General features: G+C 38.6%; 1 protein-coding gene across 1 annotated transcript in view; it reads right to left on the bottom strand.

Annotated features, from left to right (window-relative positions):
- Positions 1–8,592: 8,592 nt before the first annotated feature.
- The window catches only part of LOC109467163 (CD209 antigen-like), a 23,132-nt gene continuing 8,205 nt past the window's right edge, over positions 8,593–23,519 (bottom strand). Inside the window, exons 7-8 of the mRNA XM_019765105.1 lie at positions 9,170–9,547; positions 8,593–8,603 (exon numbers count right to left, since the gene is read on the bottom strand). Coding sequence (XP_019620664.1) covers positions 8,593–8,603; positions 9,170–9,547 — 389 coding nt within the window. The remainder of the gene's footprint in view (positions 8,604–9,169; positions 9,548–23,519) is intronic.

The following is a 23,519-nucleotide window of genomic DNA, read 5'->3' as shown; positions in this document are numbered from 1 at the left end:
TTGTGCTAAGAGTTCATTTCATTTCTGTCGATTACCACTCATGCGAATTATGTGTCTGTAAGTAAAGAAGGAAATCCATGCGTATTTCCGCCCTACACCATGATCTCAGCAATGGGATCATGGGAAAGTTAAGATAGGCATGGGGCACCAAATTTTTCAATAGGCTACAAGTAACTGAAAATGTTTTAGTCGTATGGACCAAATTCTTCCGCTTATGATTTTTTCATTTGCCGATACGACAAAGTTGACATTTTTTTAAGTTAACAAGTTCAATGATTTGATTGGAATCTGCTTATCTTTTGTCCCTATGTAATAACTCCTGTCAATCATGGCACCATTACAGACAAAAAAATCTACGATTATTCACATACTTTTATAACTTTCACAATTTCCATGCTAGTCCTCAAATTGTCAAGAGTTTTAAATAAAGTTTAGATACAAAGTGTCAAAAAACATTAGTTATATAAATGTGATATATATATCACATTTATATAACAAATTTATATATCACATTTATATATATATATATATATATATATATATATATATATATATTGTTCATTCATATTGTTACAACTTCTGATTTGCTTTCTGTGAAAATTTTACTGGAAAGTATGATTGCATTGCTTCCAGATTGCGCACAGTGAAATCAACACCAACGGCTGTTGCTACATTAAAATACAATTTAACAGGGAGAGTGCAACTAATAAACAACCCGGCGTCTATTTTATGTCTTTTTTAAGAATGAGATATAGAACTCCATGCAAACAATGTTGTATTTAGAGTCTAGCATCTATTTGAATTTTAAAGTACGTCTTCTTAAGAGCGAATGTCTGTAAGGATCAAACAATGGTGGCAGGGGTCAAAAAATCGATTTGGCTCAAACTTTGCACAGTGATAGTACTTGGCCCACATCCCCTCAAAATAGCTTTCTTTCCGGTCAGCACCGATCGTTGCCATGGTAACGGGCCAAACAAGTTTCAGGACCATTTTCCCTGATTTAGACATGAGAAAAGCATGAAATTTGGCATAGTTTAAGGCACGATTACGAGCAAGTGCTTTAGTATTATGGAAAAAACAAAGTATGGGCATAAAAGACCAACTAATCCGCTATTCTAGAATAGCTTTGAAATTTTCAAGAAGTTCGTTTAAAGGACCTGGGCAACCCTAACACAATACAGTGTTTGAGGCTTATGAAAAAGCGCTATTTCTGCCCAATTTCGAAGTGCTGTAACTCCAAAGATGGTGATTTTTTTTGCTTCAAATTTGAATCATAGATACATAAACATATGTGCTATAAAATGCATGGTTGCAAACCTTGGGCACTTCTTTGGTTGTCACGTGGTTGTCCTTAGAAGTAGGTCAAATTTTGAATTTGAGGGAAAGTATGATTTTCAGCCATGTTCAGGATACTATATCTACAAAAGAAAGAAAGCAATCTGATAAAGTCTTTTGCCCAAAGTAACACTATGTCTTGTCAATTAAATGAATACTTGGGGAAGTTGAAGTCTTGTGTCGTTGGTGTGCACTTGTCCCTCAAAGTGGGCCATATTTTGGATATGTACAGAAATTGACATATACGGCTATGTTTGAAGCTCTAGAGATAACAAAGTAGGATGTCATTTGAATTCAATCTTTGCAGGAAAGTACATATATGTATTGTGTATCAAATGAATACTTGTGGAGATTGGGGCCTTGTGTCGTTAGTGTGCACTTGTCCCTCAAAGTAGGCCATATTTTGGACATGTACAGAAATTGACATATACGGCTATGTTTGAAGCTCTAGAAATAAAAAAGTGGGATGTCATTTGAATTCAATCTTTGCAGGGAAGTACATATATGTATTGTGTATAAAACAAATACTTGTGGAGATTGGGGCCTTGTGTCGTTGGTGTACACTTGTCCCTAAAAGTAGGCCATATTTTGGACATGTACAGAAATTGACATATACATGTACGGCTATGTTTGATGGTCTAGAAAGAACAAAGTTAGATGCTATTTGAATCCAATCTTTGCGGGGAAGTACATATATTTAAAGTATATCAAATGAATAATTGTGGAGGTTGGGGTCTTGTGTTGTTGGTGTGCACTTGTCCCTAAAAGTAGGCCATATTTTGGACATGTACAGAAATTGACATATACGGCTATGTTTGAAGCTCTGGAAAGAACAAAGTTAGATGCTATTTGAATTCAATCTTTGCAGGGAAGTACATATATGTATTGTGTATCAAATGAATACTTGTGGAGGTTGGGGTCTTGTGTCGTTGGTGTGTACTTTTCCCTAAAAGTAGGCCATATTTTGGACATACATACAGAAATTAGCAAAAACGGCTATGTTTGAAGGTCTAGAAATAACGAAGTAGGATGTCAATTTAACTCAATCTTTTAAGAGGAGTACATATATGTATTGTGTATCAAATAAGGGCTTGTGGAGGTTGGAGTCTTGTGTCGTTGTTGTATACTTGTCACTAAAAGTAGGCCATATTTTAAACATTTACAGAAATAGGCATATACGAGGGGTGATCCAAAAGTTCTCGGCCTCACCTAGAAATTAGAGGTCAAACGCGTATTCTCTAGCATAACTGTATACTATGACGTCTTACATCACTGCCCACAAAAATGCAAATTTTTGCATTCAATAATTAGCACGTGATGCCCCGTGAAAATTGGGCGGGTGAGGGCAAAATCACAAAATGGCCGCACCAGAAGCGTGTGCTATGCTCAAGTGCATCGATAAAAAGCTATGTCTACTAGGGAAATCCATAAAGACATGATCAAGTCACTTGGTGATGACTCCCCCTCTTATTTAACCACAAAGAACTGGGTTGCTAGCTCTAAGCGCGTCAAGGAGAGCACAAAAGATGAACATATGTCAGGATGCTACAAATCAGCACCATGGACAATCCAGTTGAGGCCATCCATCACATGGTAGTAAATGACAGGTGTGAGACGGTCCAACTTGTAGCAGGGTCTTTGGCCTGACTTGTGGTACAGTTCACAATGTTTTGTCGTACATCCTGGGGATGAGCAACCTGTCTGCATGATGGGTGCCTAGAATGTTTTCTGAACATCACACGTTAATCAGGCTGGGCATTTCAAGGAACGAACTCAGTCCATCAAGGCAACTTACTCAAACGATTTGTCACCCAATATGAGACATGGGTTCACCACTTTCACTCCGAATCAAACAGCAGAGCAAATAATTGATGAAGAACGGTTCCCAGCATCCCAAGCGAGTTTTACCCGTTGAAAAGGTTTTTGCCTCTGTTTTCTTGGAAAGTGAGGGGGTTATCATTATTGACTACCTGCAAAAGGGTCAAACCATCAGGGGGGTATACTGTGCACCAGAATTGCGGCATTTGAGGGCAACAACCACAAAGAAAAGGGGAGAAAAAGCTCCAAGTTGACGTGCTGACAATTCACCTGTCCACACGGCACAGGGGTCAGTGGCAGCAGCAAACGAATGTGGCTTTGAAGTCTTACCCCACTCTTCCTATTCACCTGACCTAGCACCGTGGGCCTTCTACCTGTTTCCTAAACTCAAGTTCCACTTACGTGGTCAACGTTTTGATGGTGATGATGGCGTCATTGATGTGGTTTAGGCATTTTTAAGGGCTTCAGACAAAATATTCTTCCACAAGGGAAAGGAAAGCTGGAACATCACTGGACCAAGTGCATTGAAGTTAGAGGAGACTATGTTAAAAAATAGTGTAAGAAAAATGTTTCTGCCATCACGTTTTTTGGGAGAGGCCGAGAACTTTTGGATCACCCCTCGTACGACATGAACAAAATAGGAAGCCCTCAAAATCACCCATGTGATAGCCAATACTATAATAAACATGGTAGAAGGATGGGTCTGAAAATAAATTCACTTTGGTATTTTCATCAGCTCAAAAACAGCCCAAAATCCAAATTTGGGGACAATTGCGGAAAATGACCTACTTCGAGGTTGCCCAAAGATTGAAATCTGCCTGCACATCAACTTCACACCTATTTCGTACAAGTTAATGCATTGTTCTAATAATATCCTGAAGTATTTGTCGTTACTATAAAGCAGTTGGCGGTGACCGCGTCCTAAACTTTGCCAATTTCCGTGTTGTAGAGACGCAAAAATCTGTCAAAATGGCCCCAAAACTTGAATGGGCTGTTGCCATGGCAACAATGGGTTTTGAGCGGAAAGAAAGCTATTTCAAGGGGTTGTGGGCGAAGTACTATCACTGTGTTAAATATGAGCAAAATCAATTTTTGACCCCGCTCACTATTGTTTGATCATTACAGACATTTGCTCTTTAAAAAATGGCCTACTTTTAGGGACAAGTATACAACAACGACACAAGGCCCCAATCTCCACAAGTATTTATTTAATACACAATACATATATGTACTCCTCTTCAAAGATTGAATTAAAATGGCATCCCACTTCGTCATTTCTAGACTTTCAAACATAGCCGTATATGTCAATTTCTGTACATGTCCAAAATGTGGCCTACTTTGAGGGACAAGTGCACACCAACGACACAAGGCCCCAATCTCCACAAGTATTCATTTGATACACAATACATATATGTACTTCCCTGCAAAGATTGAATTCAAATGACATCCTACTTTGTTATTTCTAGAGCTCTAAACATAGCCGTATATGTCAATTTCTGTACATGTCCAAAATATGGCCTACTTTGAGGGACAAGTGCACACTAACGACACAAGGCCCCAATCTCCACAAGTATTCATTTGATACACAATACATATATGTACTTTCCTGAAAAGATTGAATTCAAATGACATCCTACTTTGTTATCTCTAGAGCTTCAAACATAGCCGTATATGTCAATTTCTGTACATATCCAAAATATGGCCCACTTTGAGGGACAAGTGCACACCAACGACACAAGACTTCAACTTCCCCAAGTATTCATTTAATTGACAAGACATAGTGTTACTTTGGGCAAAAGACTTTATCAGATTGCTTTCTTTCTTTTGTAGATATAGTATCCTGAACATGGCTGAAAATCATACTTTCCCTCAAATTCAAAATTTGACCTACTTCTAAGGACAACCACGTGACAACCAAAGAAGTGCCCAAGGTTTGCAACCATGCATTTTATAGCACATATGTTTATGTATCTATGATTCAAATTTGAAGCAAAAAAAATCACCATCTTTGGAGTTACAGCACTTCGAAATTGGGCAGAAATAGCGCTTTTTCATAAGCCTCAAACACTGTATTGTGTTAGGGTTGCCCAGGTCCTTTAAACGAACTTCTTGAAAATTTCAAAGCTATTCTAGAATAGCAGATTAGTTGGTCTTTTATGCCCATACTTTGTTTTTTCCATAATACTAAAGCACTTGCTCGTAATCGTGCCTTAAACTATGCCAAATTTCATGCTTTTCTCATGTCTAAATCAGGGAAAATGGTCCTGAAACTTGTTTGGCCCGTTACCATGGCAACGATCGGTGCTGACCGGAAAGAAAGCTATTTTGAGGGGTTGTGGGCCAAGTACTATCACTGTGCAAAGTTTGAGCCAAATCGATTTTTTGACCCCTGCCACCATTGTTTGATCCTTACAGACATTCGCTCTTAATATTCTAACCGTATTATTGTTATGTTCCATATTTAAAGATACGGTTGTAATTTAACCAAGAACATCCAAAAGTTACACACCCGAAATTACAGGTCCTATTACATCCTGACAACATTTAACATTGATTTGATTTGATTTATTAGGCTGATAGCACATATGTATACAGCTAGGACTGCCCAACTAGCCGGAGGCTATTATAAAGGTCTAGCCCTCACAACAAGAACATGAACAATTCGGAACAGGTAACAGTTAACAGTGTCAGTTACACTTCAGATAAACATACTATTACATAACAGATGTTGTGGCCAAACGTTAACAAGCTATGAGATCCGGCCTAGTCGTCGTGCGTTTACTACAATTATATTGTGTACTATATTTATATGTCAGGTTAACATACTATTACATAACAGATGGTTGCAGTAAAATCTGGCCTAGACATCATGCATTTACTATAATTACGTTGTGCACTATATTTACATTGTCAATACATTTCTATTGAACTCGTACCGTTTTACTAAGTAGTTGTCGTCAAGTATTTATCAAGTATTGTCCATAGTTTGTTTTTAAAGGAGCTGATGGAGCGGGTTGTTCGAGTTTCGCTAGGGAGAGTATTCCAGATGGTTATAGCTCTGATCACAAATGTTCTCTGGGACCTGGTGGTTCTACAAACGGGAATTTACATGAAACTAAATATTTAAATATTTGCTACACCTCTGAAACCACAAAGCTTGTCAAATATGTCAATATAACGTTTCAGATCACTATAGTGCCACTGGGTTCTTTACAGCAATCTTTAAAATTTACTCTCTCAATGCAAGAGACCATTGTATCTTCGGCGGTATTTTCGGAGGGTTAAAACAGCCGAAATTCTTTATAACTCAAATGTATCCATAACATAACATAAATATGACATCATTTATGTATCTTTATCGTCTGAAACTGTCTAAAAGGCTATATACATTAAAAGAAAAGGCATATGAGAAAACATAAAGATAAACAAAGAGGGTGTACAATGGAATAATGGCGTCTGCTACAACTTCCATCGTCTGTTGCAACAGTAAGAAAACTTTGAATAATGAGATTTGTATTGAAGGTTAGAACAAGTGTTAGAATTCTTAATTTTTAAACCAAATATCAATAATATACAAAACTAAAAGTTATTGTGTGGTAAAAACGCCAATATTATTTTTCCAAAACATAAAATTTCATGCGATATGTTTTGCTCACAGACAATGATATTGTCCGTCATTTTAACTTTTACCAATGATGTTATTGAATTAGCCTTGTAACCGATCTTACTGTATTAAAAAAAGAATTATTCCATCATCTTGAAAACATTTCCTTTCATTATTTTTCTTTCAAAATTTTATTAAAAGTCTTCTTTTCCTTTAAATCTGGAGACTTACGGGATTATACCAACTACAGGGGCATCATGCTTACAAACATTGCAGCAAAGATCGCAAACAAAATGATTTTAAATCGCATACAGCCTGCAGTTGAAAATATACTGAGACCTAACCAGAATGGTTTCCGCCCAGGGCGATCCACAACTTCTCACATTCTTGCCCTTCGGAGGCTGATAGAAGATGTGCTCAACCACAATCTTGAAGCAATCATCATATTTGTGGATTTCCGCAAAGCATTTGACAGTGTTCACCGAGGGAAAATGATGGAAATCCTCAGGGCCTATGGGATTCCTGGCACACTAATAAATGCTATCAATCTTCTATACCAAGATACTCGGGCAAAAGTGATTACTCCAGAAGGTGAAACTGAGTTATTCAATATCACTGCTGGTGTCCTACAAGGAGATACCTTGGCACCATATCTCTTTGTTATTGTCGTAGATTATGTCATGCGACAAACTATCGGAGATCGCGAATATGAACTGGGCTTTGAGCTAGAAAGACGAAAAAGTAGGCGGCACCCACCAGTCGTCATAAGCGATTTCGACTTCGCAGATGACATAGCACTTTTAGCCGAGAAAATAGCACAGGCACAAGAACTCCTATGCCGTATGGAAAACGAAGCTGCTAAAGTCGGGCTCCAGCTAAACGCCGGCAAAACAAAACTTATGGCGTTTAATCAGAAAGATCCAGTCATTATTAAAACTAAGAGTGGCGACACTGTCGAAGTAGTTAAGAACTTTAAATACCTTGGATCCTGGATGAAAGACGCAGAAACAGATTTTGAGGTAAGAAAAGCATTAGCGTGGAAAAGCTGTCATAAGCTAAGCAAGATTTGGAAGTCTAATCTACCACGTAAAATCAAACAAAGGCTGTTTATTGCCACAGTTGAGTCCATTCTCTTATATGGATCCGAAACGTGGTCCCTGACCAAATCACTCGAAAAAAGGCTGAACGGCTGTTATACCCGAATGTTACGAATGTGCCTAAACATTCCATGGCAACTCAAACTTACAAACCAACAGTTGTACCAGGATCTACCTGCTGTCACAGACAAAATACGAGAACGCAGGATGAAAATCGCCGGTCACTGCATTAGACACCCGGACATCCTGGGATCAAGTCTCGTTCTGTGGGAACCGTTAAAAGGAAAACGGAGCAGAGGGAGACCCAGAGTAACATTCCTGGATAATCTGCGCAAAGACACCAACTTACAGGACACCAGGGAGATAAAGAAGGCCATGGAGGACAAAGTGCTTTGGAGACAACTCTCAGGATTGGTTCGAGCGGGAGCTCGAACTAAGTAAGTAAGTAAGTTCCTTTAAAGCATCAGTTACGACCTTTCTCAAACTAAAAAGATAATAGTAAAATGTAATTTTTGTGTCACAATCACATATGCATCTTAATTTCAGTACAGTCTATTAAGATCTTTAGGCAAGTAGCTGAGAAATAATCAAATAAAAATTTCAAACAGGTAAATATTTCTGGATTTCGTTATGGAAAGCCTATAATTCAGCTATCTTTCTTTTCCTTCAAAGCTTGCAATTTTGTTGATGACAATGACGGAACTTTTGTGCCGTGGAAACTGGGGTTCTGCCCACCACCTAGGTTTGCTCTGCAGGAGAAAACACAAAACAATGATCAGTTGAAGCTAGTAAATAGATAAAGTAGGTTTAATTGTTTATCATCGACGTATTACGCATACGGTATAATGCTCATTGCATCCGAACACTTTATAACACAGTCATACTTAATCTATACAATGTTTTTCTTAATATATGTAAAGCCACCGACAGGAACATGTTCGTTACTGTTTAGTGAGCACGTATCATCGTGTGAGTTGGTTATATTACATATAAAGAGCTATCACAATCAACTATCACCCATTTAAATTGAATGATATCCACAGTACTTGTTGGCAAAAAGTTTACATCTCTGATAGCTGTAGTGGAAAACGTATCTGTACATTGTCGTTACCAGTCCATTTCCAAAAATGTAAAAAAAACATCAGTTATTTTTAACGCATATATCTTTTTAATCTATATATTGGCATTTTTGCCAGGCAAAAGTTTATTGGCAATGGTAAATGTACCTTGACGTTAGAAGAAATTAACATATACATAATAAAAAATTTGGAAATATGAAAGCTTTTTAAATAGTCCAGAAGTGTAAAGAACATACTTGGAACAACTTGGCAGATGAACCGTTTCAACTCATTGCAGGCTCTGTCGTGCCATTTGGCAACTTTCCAACGAACACAGTCTTGATTGCGTATGTTATCTGGCTCATTGCTGTCTCGGTCCCACGAGTTAAACGCCCCCAGTGCAGAGCCATCCAACCATTCAAAGTGCCCTTCCTCGCGCTGATCATGGAGGCCGATCCAGTGGCTTTGCTTGCCCGCCAGGGAGATGAGGATGGCGTTGGTCTCAGCATCCTTAGGCATGAAGAGGGTGCCGCCATCTTTGCGACAGGTCGTTGTCGCGTTGCTGAATGACTTTTTGTCGTTGACGACACTGTAGCAGGTTCCACGCCATTTCCAATACCCAAGAGGACAGCTGACTAAAAAAAATGTACCGGTTATTCGTAAATATCCATCTAAGGAAGACATGGTTGGTATTGAAAGTGCCCTGAAGACATCAGAAATTATTCCTTTAGTTAAAGAACAAGCTGCTGGTAGACTGAAGTCCACCACTAATTTTTAAGCATCAAAATCTGTATCTGACAGTGTATAGCCAGTTAAACCGCCATTCGGCGCAACACATCAGCTTCGAATTCGCACTCACGTGGTGCAGCTACATTTTTTTACATCAAACGACTTGTTACACTTAATCACTCAAGGAGTTGTTTAAAGCTTTCTAGTGATGATGCAACTATGCTTGGTGGCAACGAATTCCACTCTACGATAGTAGAAAAAGCTATCTGAGGAAAGAAAAACAGACCATGCATGAGAAACTTGAGCCAACTAAAGGAAAACTGCCTTTGGGCTTTTTGAACAACATACCAAATATTATAAAAATCGCGTTTGCCAAAGTGGATATTTCTTAATATAACTTCTGCTAATGTAAACTATTACCAAATCATGCAAGTCTGATATGGAGCCTTTAAATTTAACTCCCGATCCCCTTTATCAAATAAGGTCAAAATGGCAGGCTAAGCTTACAAAGTATGTAAAAGGCATGTTGAAGCTTAGAATACAATGCAAAACAATACAGCAATTTCAAAAACCTGGGACAACCACACACCCCACAAGAAACAAAGTCTAAGGCTATTAAGTCTCAGGTTACCCTTCCTCCCTGCATGAGGTTCATCTGACGTTTAATGAACTTTGGAAATGACAGGAGGTGAAAAAATAAAATAAAAAAACATGAAAAAAACACATTTCGTTCATACTTATGGCATGGCGTAAAATAAAAAAAAAAAATGTCAGCTTCAGTACAACAACGAGCTGGTTCTCCTGGAGGTCCAGATGGCCCATGGCAGGCAGACACAAGGCCAGGTGGCCCAACTTGTCCCATTTCTCCTGGAGGTCCAGGTGGCCCAGCAGACACAGGGTCAGCTGGACCTATTGGTCCCTTTGGTCCTGGTGGACCAGGAGGGCCTGGTGGCCCAGCAGACACAGTGCCAACAGGACCTATTGGTCCCCTTTCTCCTGGTGGACCAGGGAGGCCTGCTTGACCAGCAGACACAGGGCCAGCTGGCCCTTTTGGTCCCATTTCTCCTGGTGGACCAGGAGGGCCTGCTTGACTAGCAGACACAGGGCCAGCTGGAACTATTGCTCCCTTTGGTCCTGGTGGACCAGGAGGACCTGCTTGACTAGCAGACACAGGGCCAGCTGGAACTATTGCTCCCTTTGGTCCTGGTGGACCAGGGGGGCTTGGTGGATCAGCAGACACAGGGCCAGCTGGACCTACTGGTCCCTTTGGTCCTGGTGGACCAGGAGGGCCTGGTGGCCCAGCAGACACAGTGCCAACAGGAACTATTGGTCCCCTTTCTCCTGGTGGACCAGGGGGCCTGCTTGACCAGCAGACACAGGGCCAGCTGGCCCTTTTGGTCCAATTTCTCCTGGTGGACCAGGAGGACCTGGTGGCCCAGCAGATCCATTCATTTTTGCCTGACCTTCTTTTAAAAAAGAGTAATTGTGTTGTTTATGTCATAACAGCGCTCGAAATTCATTTTAATAATAGGTTCACTAGTGCACCCGACCTGAAAAATTGGGTGCAGAAAAATTTTGTTTGGTGCACCATATAAAATAAAATAAGCAAATCAGCAACAACTCATTATGCTTCATTTCGAAAGAACTACTCTGTGTACCTAAGACGCGCTTTCTTTCCCCCAGCAAAGACCCCATTTTAATATCATAATGGCATTTAAATGAGCAGGGTGCGAGTAGAGGATCATAATATGCAATAGGTATAGTGATAATTGCTGTAGCTTTACCACCCACTGCCCCTCCTGCTATTTTGCATTTGTTTGTGCTAACTTCACACCTTTTTGAATTTTCAGTGTTCTTGTCCTTCTACGTAAGACGACTTAATAGCTTGCAACATGCTTAAAAAGATACTAAGAATGAAAAACAAAACATTTTCCTAAATACAGCATGTATCCACCAGAATCTCAAGTCTATATAACGGAGTCTTATAAATTGGCGATGCAGCCCGACTTCAACTGTGCGAGGTAATAACCTCCTTGATTTCAGCCATGTTCAGACAATCTTTGTTCTCCATTTCAGTACCAATACGTAGTGTATACCGAATACGTAGTGTATACCGAATTCCAGGAGATTATATTACGGACTAATCAAGGAGGTACATTTTTGTACTAGAGTTAATGCATTGTGTGAACCATAGAGATAGAATTAAAACCTCCTTGTGTGAACGAAGCGTTGGGACCTATAAAGTGGGGATCTCTCTACATTCTCTGAAAGTTCAGTATTACAATTCTGAGCAGAATGGTTTGATCTAGGCCGATTTTATCGCCTCACAATAATCTAATATTAATATCAATTATCAAACAATTATGCAGATTGTTGAAGAAAGAAGTGATTATTTAGAACCATTGGTATTTTCTCTAAGTTACTTCCAAATTTGAAGTTGATTGGTCACACCAAACTTGAGATACATGCGATTTTACAGCTAGCTCTGTATCACCCCCATTATAGTCCAAAGCGCGTCTTAGGTACACGGAGTACAACAATGGTGACACGTAAGTGTTAAACGTTACTAATTAAAAACTACACAAAATTTGGTGCATTGGTTGGTGCACTGGTGCACCCAGAGAAAAAAAATGGGTGCACAGCTCTAAATCCACGTATAAACAAAAATGAGGTCCAAAATGAATTGACTAAATACATAAACCTAAATGACACGTTACATGGAACATGATATATTTAACTTTTTCGACCTAATTAAGATGAAATTTCATCATTTACATGATTGTTATCAATATGTAGACAACATTAAACGCAAAAAGGACAATAGAATTTAACCTATGCATTGCGGTCTACATTTTGCGGTCGCAAAGTTTTAATCTGATTTTTTTAACATTCATAAGTGAAATCGAAGACCTGACATGGGGTTTGCAAACTTATTGAATTAATTTTTTTAATATTAATATGTCATAGAAATAGTCAAAATACAGATTTTCACCAAAGTGGTGGGCTTAGTGTGCACAATGTTTTACTAACAGGCGTGAGTGAGAACGAATTACTGAATGCAATCTAAACTTCCTAGCATATAGCTACCTTGGGTCTTGCTGTTAACAAGTTGTATTGAGTTTTTACCGAATTAACACACGACACAATACATATAAAAACCCAAATAAAACAACTTTAAAGCCTATATTTAAAAAAACTGATAAAAGGCATTCGCCTAATATACCTCCACACCAGATGTCAGGTCTTTTGGCCCTAAACTAAAAAAATTGAATCCATTCAACAAGATGGCAGGAGAAGACGAAAAGAAAAATAAACATGAGGAAAAACAAAATATTTCACGCATAACATGTATGGAATAAATATTACCACTTACCTTCCAACTCCTGTACACGCGTTTTCAACGTTTCCACCTTCTCGAAAACAGTGAATCTTACTGTTTTTGCAATAAAATAGAGAGTGGAAGTCACCAACTCTAATGTTCAATAATGATGTGATTTTAAGATTTCAAAATCATCCATTTGATAAGCCAAATTCATTAGACGATAAAAGGAAACTGACCTACAAAATAAGACAATAGAACAGCGATGATCACGGTGACAAGATTGTAGAAGATTTGCAGCGCGCAGGCGCGTCCCTTCTTCTTCTTCTTTTCAGTGGCTACTTTTAAACATTAACATAATATATATTTAAATAAATACCAATGACATTTTCTGATTAAATTAATTAACAGCTGATACTTTAAAAGTATCAAACCAAACGCAAAATTGTGTAAATAGAAGACACCATGAATTGAACAAAAGTGTTTATAATATGACATAGAAATCACAGTCGAAGACATCCTTTTTTTCTACATCGTTTTAATATTACATGACATCTTGCTATTTAGATATTTTGTCCTGAAATCTAAGACGTAAAGTTGCAACCCCCTTTAAAACTCATTAAAGAAATTACAAAAATGTTAAAGGCTAACGTTTTGAACCCGATACTTCACAACAGATCAATGCAATACAGGTCACGATAGCAGGGACCGGCACCCATCGGGGGAAAAAAGTTCACAACGTTCAGAACGTGAACATACCTATAGCTGTAGAAGCAAAACAATACTAGGTCTTAACTGAATATATTTTACCTGCTCTAGAGCTGTATATAGGGTTGGGAATACGCGCAGCGGCGTCGGCACGTGCTCGCCAGTCAGTCTGAGGCAGTTGCGTAGGTCCGGAACCTAATGACATTTTCAGATATTCATATACACGTAGCCCGTCACTTGCGCATATGTCAATAGAATCGATTGGTTTTATCACCCAAAAGAGGTACGGAACTTTGAATTAAAAAAAATATATTATAACCATTACTAAGAATGCTATATCTTTGGTAGACACTAAGTATACATGTGTGTGTGTATGTGTGTGTGTGTGCTTCGGTGAAGAAATTTAGAAAGATGGCCCTCGCAATCAGAATTTAAGTGCCCATGACACCAAAATATGACCTTAGCTAATTGCAATTGACATAGCTAGTGTTACCTGGCTATCAGACACATTTACAATAAATATGCACGGTTCTCCTGTTACGTTTAAAATACTATTGCCCTACCTTGTAAAAGCCATCACAAGCCAGTAATGGCGGATGATTTGCACCTCTACATTTTAGTTTTGCATGTCTGTATTCTTTTCTGAACTGACGTCATCCAGTGATGTCAGCTGAGGAAAAAGCACAGGAGATGCAAATAGAGATGCCCGAAGTGGGCAATTGGGAAGCTTGCTAGAGTCTCCAAAAATTCACTTTTAGAAGGCCGTACAAGCTCAATTTCCCTGTCAACTTCAAGTGACTATATTTTATGTACACTTCCGATATTTTCATGTATTTCATGGCCTTTTTTGGTGTAATTTGGTCTTAAAGTGATATGCCACCTAGCACCCTGCACTGGAACCATACGGATGTTTTGATAAAATAATAACTCAAATGCCTGTTGCCATATCGCCGAGATTTTGATAGACCGGCGTGCCATGAATAACACAGGTAAATTGTATTCATGCGAAATGTTGGACGGTTTTTAGTGTCCAGTAACATTAAATAACAAGTGTCATTACGGTGTAATATGACGTTTTTTTTTTACATCATTTCATAATTTATTGTGTAAAGTCGTCTATTTCTTGTTAAAATCAAATTAAACGAAGACAAAAATGTTTGATAGTATTTAATGACCTTTTTGGCAACGACAAGCGCCTGTAAATTAACGTCATGCTTGTTCAATCTATCCGCCATCTTGGACCGGCAATATTGAGATTTTAACATCTTTCTTTCAAAATTTAAAACCTAAGGCACAATGTAGATAGACTAAAAACTTTCATATGGAGGTTTAATGTAAAGAAATACAACGTTATTATGAACTTATAGAGAAAATAAGCTGGTTACAATTGACTAGGAAGCAAATGCTATGTACTGATGATATTCGAATATGATCAATGACGCTATCATATAATATATATAATCTATATTTGCAACATATGATACAGCTATCATTTATATTTTCAAAAAAAATAAGACAATTTTTTTTTGGATGGAAAGGAAACAAAGGGTCAGACAAGGATGATGCAAGTTGGTCAAATGCTCCTGTTGTTTTAGAACAAGAGCCTAAGTGTTGTCTGTCTTTGGGGCTTGGAACGCCAAGTTTCAAGCGCTTAAGAGGAATCTGCGCAGCCAAATCCCCCCCCCTGTTGTCGGTAAGGTTGTACATTCTTTTTAACAAGTCTCCAGTGTCACTCACGAAAGGAAGTGGATGATACCTGAATCGTCTTACCATTTCTAAAAGCATATCCAGTTGCTTGAGTAAATTTTTCTGGCGTAGCCTGCTAATCCTGTTTATTTTAAGATAAAAAAAAATTACCTCTGCCTGGGTGGCCCGTCTGGTTCTGCTGCCTCCCTGCTGACATGTTGTCCCTTGTTAGCTCCCTAAAGAAAGAAAGCGCTCTACACCATGCAAGGCACTCGCGAAGTCAGAATGTATTCACACAGGTTCGAAATAAAACCTTAATATCGAAGTACGATATAAAAACGTGGAGATAAGGTAGACCAGAGTGTGGGAGAATAAACACATCTCGCTCCGAGACAAATTAACTAAACATGCAATAAGTTTTGGTGTTACAGATAATCGGCGAAAAGGCTTTCATTTAATTGTTATTTGGGCAGAATGTTATTGCATTCTTTTATGCATATACCTGTTGTAATGTTTTCCAGCAAGATTTGAACAGTTTGCAATACATAGACAATTTTAAAAGACAGTTCTATCGGGTTCAAAACAAGTCAGCATTTTTTCAACATGTACACACACTACCATAGGAGGAAAAATCTTACTTTCCATAAAAACACACATTGTTTTATAACTAGAATACAATAATATAACGTTGTCCATATCCTTAAGCCACGCTATCCATAAAATTCCGCCCCTGCAATTGTTCCAACAGCAGCGAGTAAATATATAATTGTAAATAGATATTGTACATTGCAAAGAATAATGTGTGCTAGACATAGTTGGACATGTTGTTGTGTTTTACCTATTTGTATTCAGCATAACTTCATAACGCCTTTATGGATTATGATGATATTTGGTATGTTGGTAAGTCTTAGAAAGACAAAGGTCAAGGTGAAATATGGGCCTCCTGGTGGATGGCCTTGATACTGCAGCAGAACTGCCTGTTTTTGTATCTTTTGTCCTGAACATGCTATGGTCTTGATATTTTGGTGACAGATTGCGTTTCCAGTCAGGAATAAGTAGTGTAAGTTTGGTTCCCCTAGCAGCTTGTTCTGGAACTGCAGGGCACTTTCTGGCGAAGTCCAGATAGGAACAACATATTTTCATAATTTTTGGTGTGTAGGTAGCTGAGAGATAGATGTACATTATTACATGCAAAGTATGCAAATGAGAACTTTATTTGCATAATTAATGAGGAATTTCTATAATTACAGTGTTTTACATTATACGACTTTCATACATGTAATGTGTGTAACCTATGGCAGGCGGAGCATCAACAGATACTAATAATGCAAATGATGGTTTAATTTGCATCATTAATGCGAAAATTCTATGATTTCTTAATGGTGAATGATGGGAATGTCATATTTGGGAAATCTGTAAGTTAATCAAAAGTTAACATACATTAGGATGCATATATCATGTTAATGCAGATGTCATTTGCATAATTGAAGAAGAAATTTACATTTACATATCAAGCCCATATTTCATGGAGGTATGAGATCTCGGAACTCTTGTTTAGCTTAGTTCAAATCAGAGTATTTGCATGTCTGATTTTTTTTCTTAGTTTAATCCAGGTCTTGGTAAAGATCGCCGAAATAAATAATTTCCAAAATACAAACAAATTTTCTATCCCCAAGACCTAAATGACCAACACAAAGAGCTAATAGAAGGGGTGACGCGCCTTGAAGGGCATACGCACAAGAAGTATAATTAAAGTGAGCAAAATAACTTTAAAATCCTTTCTTTGGTGGGAATTTTGTTGAATTTTTTGGTAGATTGTAGAGTGTAGGGTTTGAGTGAATGTTTGAGCAAAGAAATGGACATTTTTATGAAGTTGCCTTGTTATTGGATTTTCTGTTGCCATACACCCTCCTTCTTAACGCCTTGTTATCGCCCTTGGATATCAGGTCAAAGTTCTCGAATTCTTAGAAACAGAGCTGTAGCTTCTGTTTCGCCGTCAACTTTTCCCCGAAACTTGTAGAAGGTGCATTTCTATAAATGGGTTAAAATATGAAGGTGAGTTTGTGTCACCAAAACTTTGTAAATGTGAGATATGATACCCATTTTATGTCTGTTTTTCCATGTTTCAATGCAGCAACCTTCAAGACTTGTCTCCCCAATAGCTACTTGATCTGAAATTTCCAGGTTAGCTGAGTGACAGTTTTATTCCGGAAATTACCAACACCCAGAAAGTATTTAAATTGTGAATTTTGTTGATGGGTTTATTTGTATATTTGTCATTGTGTGTCTTGACTAAATAAGTATAATAAGTAATAAAATTATCCAATAAAGTTATTCTACTATTCATGTTCTATTGGCAGAAAAATTTAATTTTGTGACGAAACCTCCATCTGTTTCGTAGGACTTTCCAAACTTGTTGTCTCCCAAACTTCACTCAATTCGAGTGGTGCTATTCCTTACCATGTAAACTTGAGTTCATTCTGCCATCAGAAGGGTATTGTTTGTACATTGTATCGTAATATGAAAATGCGAAATGACTATTGACTAATGGTTAACATAATATAGATATAGATTTGTTACCATGTTAATCATGTAAAATGCGCAATTCAGCATCTTTGTACACAGATGAAGCTGCCATGTTTTTTAATGAATTGTGAACGAAGTCAATAAACTCAATATATATAAATAAAAATAATGATAAAAGTAATAACAACAATGAAAAATATAAATGTTCTATTGGCATGGCGTCTCCTTTTAACATAGAAAATCATCATGCAGAAAAACCATCACTAATCTTGCTATACTCCTTTTTCATTATTCAGTAAAACTTACATCTGGATGTTGCCTTTTTCATCAAGTAAACTTGATATGATTCCCCTATCAGAAGGACATTCGTTGCCTTCACTAAATAAGTAATAATAATTTATAAATCTTTGCCTTCCTGTTAGTAAAACGTTCACGTCTGTGACAGACCAGCATTTTTTAAGACTTGTTCAAGTTGTTGCCTCCCAAACTTTTATTTCGAGTGTTCCCAATTTTTACCAAGTGAACTTGGTTTGATTCTGCTATCAGAATATCACTCCGTGCCTGTATATTGTATCGTAAAAAGTAGCAATAACAATAAAGGTAATAAAAATATTTAAATATGCATATTCTATTTGCACAGCGTCTACTTGTATGACAGCATGACCATTCCCAAACGTGCTATTTTTTACTAAAATTCAGAACAATTTACATCTGGATGTGTCTCTCATTTTTTAAGTAAACTTGACTAAATAATTAATAATAATTAATAGAACTATGCATTTTTTATGGCACAGCGCTCACTTCCGTGACAGACTACCGTTTCTTAAGACTTGCTAAAGTTGTTGCCTCTCAAACTTCAATCAATTCGAGTGTTGCCAATTTTTACCAAGTAAACCTGATTTTATTCTGGCATCAGAAAAAACATAATGTGCCTGTACATTGTATTGTAAAAAGTAACAATAACAATAAAAGTAATAATAGCGTTTAAATATGCATATTCCATTTGCACAGCGTCTACTTGTATGGCAAAATGACCATTCCTAAACTTGTTATTTTCCAGTAATATTCAGGAAAATTTACATCGGCATGTTGCCCCCATGTTTAACAAAAAGTAAACTTGACATGATTTTGCCATTAGAATGACATTGTGTGCCTTTACAAATACGTAATACGATAAGTAATAAAACTATCCATGCTCTTATGCTCTGCATCGTTAAAAGTAATAACAATAATAAAAGTAATAAAGCCAAAAAAATATGAATATTTCAATTGGCACAAAGTCGATTTTTACAATTCCTAAACTTGCTACCTTCCGCTAATTTTCAAGAAAACTTACGTTTAAATGTTCCCTCTCTTTATCAACAAGTAAACATGATATTATATTTCCATAAGAAGGGCAGTGTGTGCCTTGTCTAAATAAGCATACAATTCTATGGAAAGAAATGTGACTACCATTGCACATTGCTGCTTCATTCCATTTAATATTTCTACTGTGTTGTATTGGAGAAAATGTTGGTCTTCCATAGTTTCATTGTACAATACTGTTGTATTCTATTATATTCAGTATTTCTTCTGTGTAAATGTGTCTTGTAGGAACGTTTGAAGAAATGTACACAGATGAAGCTGCCATGTATTTTAATGAATTGTGAACGAAGTCAATAAACTCAATATATATAAATAAAAATAATGATAAAAGTAATGAAGAAATATACACAGATGAAGAATCAGAGGTCAGAGGTCACTGAGGTGGCAGGTATCCATATTTCTTTCTGCTTGAACAAACACTTATAAATCCACTGTAATCCACTTGTTATCCAAACTAACTTTGCTTACTGTAGTATATAAAGCAAAGCTAAGCCACCCAAGAATTGTTCGATGTTTTTAGTTTCCGATTTTCTATGTAAAATTTGTAGATTTTGATAGATTTCCATCCCCAGGGTTTTAAACTCCGAACTGGGGAGGGCATCTCACCTCGCAGACCTCAGACCCCTCAAATCCTTTAATATTTTACTAGTAATCCCTGATGCTGAACTTACTATAGTGTTTGTAGATCTAGATTTTACTATTTGTGCATAGGTGGAGTGATTTTTAGCGCTCCTTTTTTATTGTATTTGTATTGAATTTGTACTTGAAATACTGTGTCCCCCAATTGCAATTTCTATAGTTGACCCGGATTGTTACAATCCCGCTTCTACAACTTGTGCATTTAGTGTTTTCTAGCTTATAGTCGTTGACCTATGCAATATCCAATATTGTGTTAACATGCATTGCTTTTATTAACTAGTGCTATATCAGTGCGTAATACTTATACCTTCTTTTATTTACTTGATTGTTATGTACATTCGAAAGTGTTGTACTGTATTGTACTGATTGTTATGCAAATTCATATTAGTGATTGTTATGCAAATGACTCGTTAGTCTTCAACACCTTTGCTCTGCAGTAATTTTGTTGACAATTTAAATAGGCTTTGAAAGCAGTAATGTTTCCCGGTAGGGCACTACTTGTATTATTACTCATCATGCTTACCATAGGGACCACAAACGTCAGAAGCTTGAACCCAAACACTGCCACAGGCCACCAGAAAATCACCGAACTAGAAACACTTCTGCACACTAATAAGATCTCTGTAATGGGTATTACCGAAACATGGTTCAATGACAACGTACTCCCCAACGACATTAATATCCCTGGTTACACCACAATGTACAGAAAAGACAGGCAGGGTAAAACAGGTGGAGGAGTTGCTATCCTCATTAGTGACATCCTTCCGAGCAGACGAAGACCAGACTTAGAAATTTCTGACTCCCTTTGGGAAGACCTATGGGCTGAAATCGACGTTATGGGGAAAAAGGTTCTTTTCTCTTGTGTGTATGTACCACCTGCCACCCATGACATTTTCTATGAACAGTACGAACACTGCATCTCCAAAGTCGTTAATGAGAAAGGAATGATCATCATTACCGGTGATTTCAACTGTCACCATATAGACTGGGGGGACACTTCAACTGACAACCATGCTTTACTCCTGGAAGACATCATTGAGAAGTACGGACTGTACCAGTGCCAACACAACCCAACCCGATCTACTCCTACTCGCCAAAGTACATTGGACTTGATTATTTTATCTGATCCATCCAGTATCCACCAAATGTCTACTCTAGCACCCGTCGGAAATTCTTATCACGCTGTTGCAACATGTATACTTAGCATAACTGTCCCAACTAAGAATACCAGAAAACATGTATGGTGCTATAACCGAGCAAATTTCGATGTATTTAGAGCCGAATAGGGTAAAGTTAACTGGAACTCTTGTATGCATGGTTCCATCGATGAAAAATGGAATGGTTGGAAGGGTAAGTTCCTAAACGTTGCAAAAAATACAATACCTAATAAAACAACGAAGGTGGGAACTGCACGAAAGCCTTGGGTTACCACCGAACTACTCGAGGCTATCAGACTGAAAACGGATCTCTACAACAAGTTCAAGTCCTCACCAACAGAAGAAAACTGGAAAAATTACACCAAAACCAAGAACCGTCTAACCAAAGACTTACGGAAAGCTGAGGCAGAATACTTCTCTGCCATCAGTGAAAGGTTGAAATCTGCTGATGGTTCTAGACTCTTTTGGTCTGTTCTCAAACAAGCAACCGGGAAGGGCAAGTCGGGGATCCCAGCTCTCTCCGTCAACGGTGCAACAGTTGGAAAGGATAAAGACAAAGCTGAAGTACTTAACAACATTTTTGTCAAAGTAACCAAAGCTGAACATCCAGATTGCATCCGAAGGCTCCCCATGTTCACCAACGAAGAACTAACTTCAATTCAGGTATCAGAAGAGGAAGTCCTGGGTGTCCTGAAAGAACTGCCTCCCAACAAGGCCCCAGGTCCTGATGGCATATCTAACCGGCTCCTTAAGGAAGCGGCACCTGTCATCTGCACATCCTTATGTGAGCTCTTCAACCACTCTCTTGCCACGGGTAAGCTTCCAGGGGAATGGAAGCAATGCAATGTGACACCAGTATACAAGAAGGGGGATCGAACTGACCCGTCTAACTATAGACCCATCGCCCTCCTCCCAACTGTCGCCAAGGTTCTGGAGCGACTCGTGCATAACCATCTCTATACTTACCTTATGGATAATACTCTGATGAATCCAAATCAATCTGGATTCAAGAAGGAGGATGGGACGGTCCTGCAGCTCCTACGTCTTGCTGACGACTGGGCCAAGTCGATGGATGATCCCAACTCAGCATGCACAGCCGCTGTGTTCTTAGACGTACGTCGTGCGTTCGACACAGTCTGGCACGACGGACTAGTTTAAAACTTTCACGTTACGGAGTAAAAGGCACTCTCAACATGTGGTTTGCCGACTACCTGACTGGTCGCCAGCAACGAGTTGTAATCAACGGCGTAGCCTCAACTTGGGGCTTCACTCAAGCTGGGGTACCCCAAGGAAGCATATTGGGTCCTCTTTTGTTTTTGATATTCATGAACGATATCCATGACCTTCCTTGTACTTCTAGCATCAACTGCTTCGCCGACGATACTTCACTCTCGAAATCAGGACGTACTGCCCTCGAGGTAGCCAACACAACAAATGCTGACCTGGAGATGGTGTCAACCTGGTTCAGCGATTGGAGTCTTCAGTTGCACCCTGACAAATGCAAGGTTATTTGCATTAAGTCTCCGCAAAGTAAAGTTCTCCTACCCCCCATTTACATCATGGAACAGATCGTTGAACAGGTTCCCTTTTATACGCACCTGGGCGTTACCGTGCATCAGACCCTTCGTTGGACAGAGCATGCTCAACTCACCTCCAACAAGGCCAGGAGAACACTGTGACTACTGTGGAAGCTCCGTGGCAAACTCTCCCAAGAAGCCCTGGAACGAGCTTATTTCATGCTTATACGCCCTAAGCTGGAATACGCTTCTATTCTTCTCACCAACATTACTGCTGCCGCATCTAAGACCCTGGAACGGGTGCAGTACCACGCAGGGCGCCTTGTCACTGGTGCTGCAGTCCGCACACCTTACCTAGAGGTTCTGCAAAAGCTCGGGTGGGATCGTCTGACGACCAGGAGGGACTACCATCGACTAGTCACAATGTATAAGCTGGTAAATGGTCCCGTTCCTCCCCATCTCCAGTCACTTGTGCCCACTACAAGAGTTGCAAATAGTCAATCCCAGCTACGACTGCGGAATGCCCACCACCTGCACATCCCCCGGAGTAGAACAAACACCTACAAAAACAGTTTCTTCCTGTACACTGCACGCCTGTGGAACCATCTACCCAGTGAAGTCACAGGGTCCGCCACAGTAAGAATTTTCAAGGCCAAATGCAGGAACCACCTCTCATCAGATTACTAACTTTTAAACAACTTTTTAACTTTTCTGACTTTCCAACCGTTCCATCTTTCCCTTCCACTTTTGATTATAGATATTATCATGATTACTTTATTAATTTGATGATTGTTGTGTCTTTGATATTGTATAATGCATTGATATGTTTTGCTATTTTGATATTCGTAACTTGTTGTTAGGTCCTGTATATTGTATTGACTTGTCCTGTGTTGTGTTGTATGTACCAGTGGCAGCCGCCACCAGCCTTCTGGCTGCCTGGCTCCCACTTGTAATGCGTTGT

The sequence above is a fragment of the Branchiostoma belcheri genome, unplaced genomic scaffold (assembly GCF_001625305.1).
Source record: "Branchiostoma belcheri isolate BF01 breed outbred unplaced genomic scaffold, Haploidv18h27 scaffold177, whole genome shotgun sequence".
In the NCBI taxonomy this organism is placed as follows: domain Eukaryota; kingdom Metazoa; phylum Chordata; class Leptocardii; order Amphioxiformes; family Branchiostomatidae; genus Branchiostoma; species Branchiostoma belcheri.
This window is presented reverse-complemented; position numbering and strand designations above follow the sequence as displayed.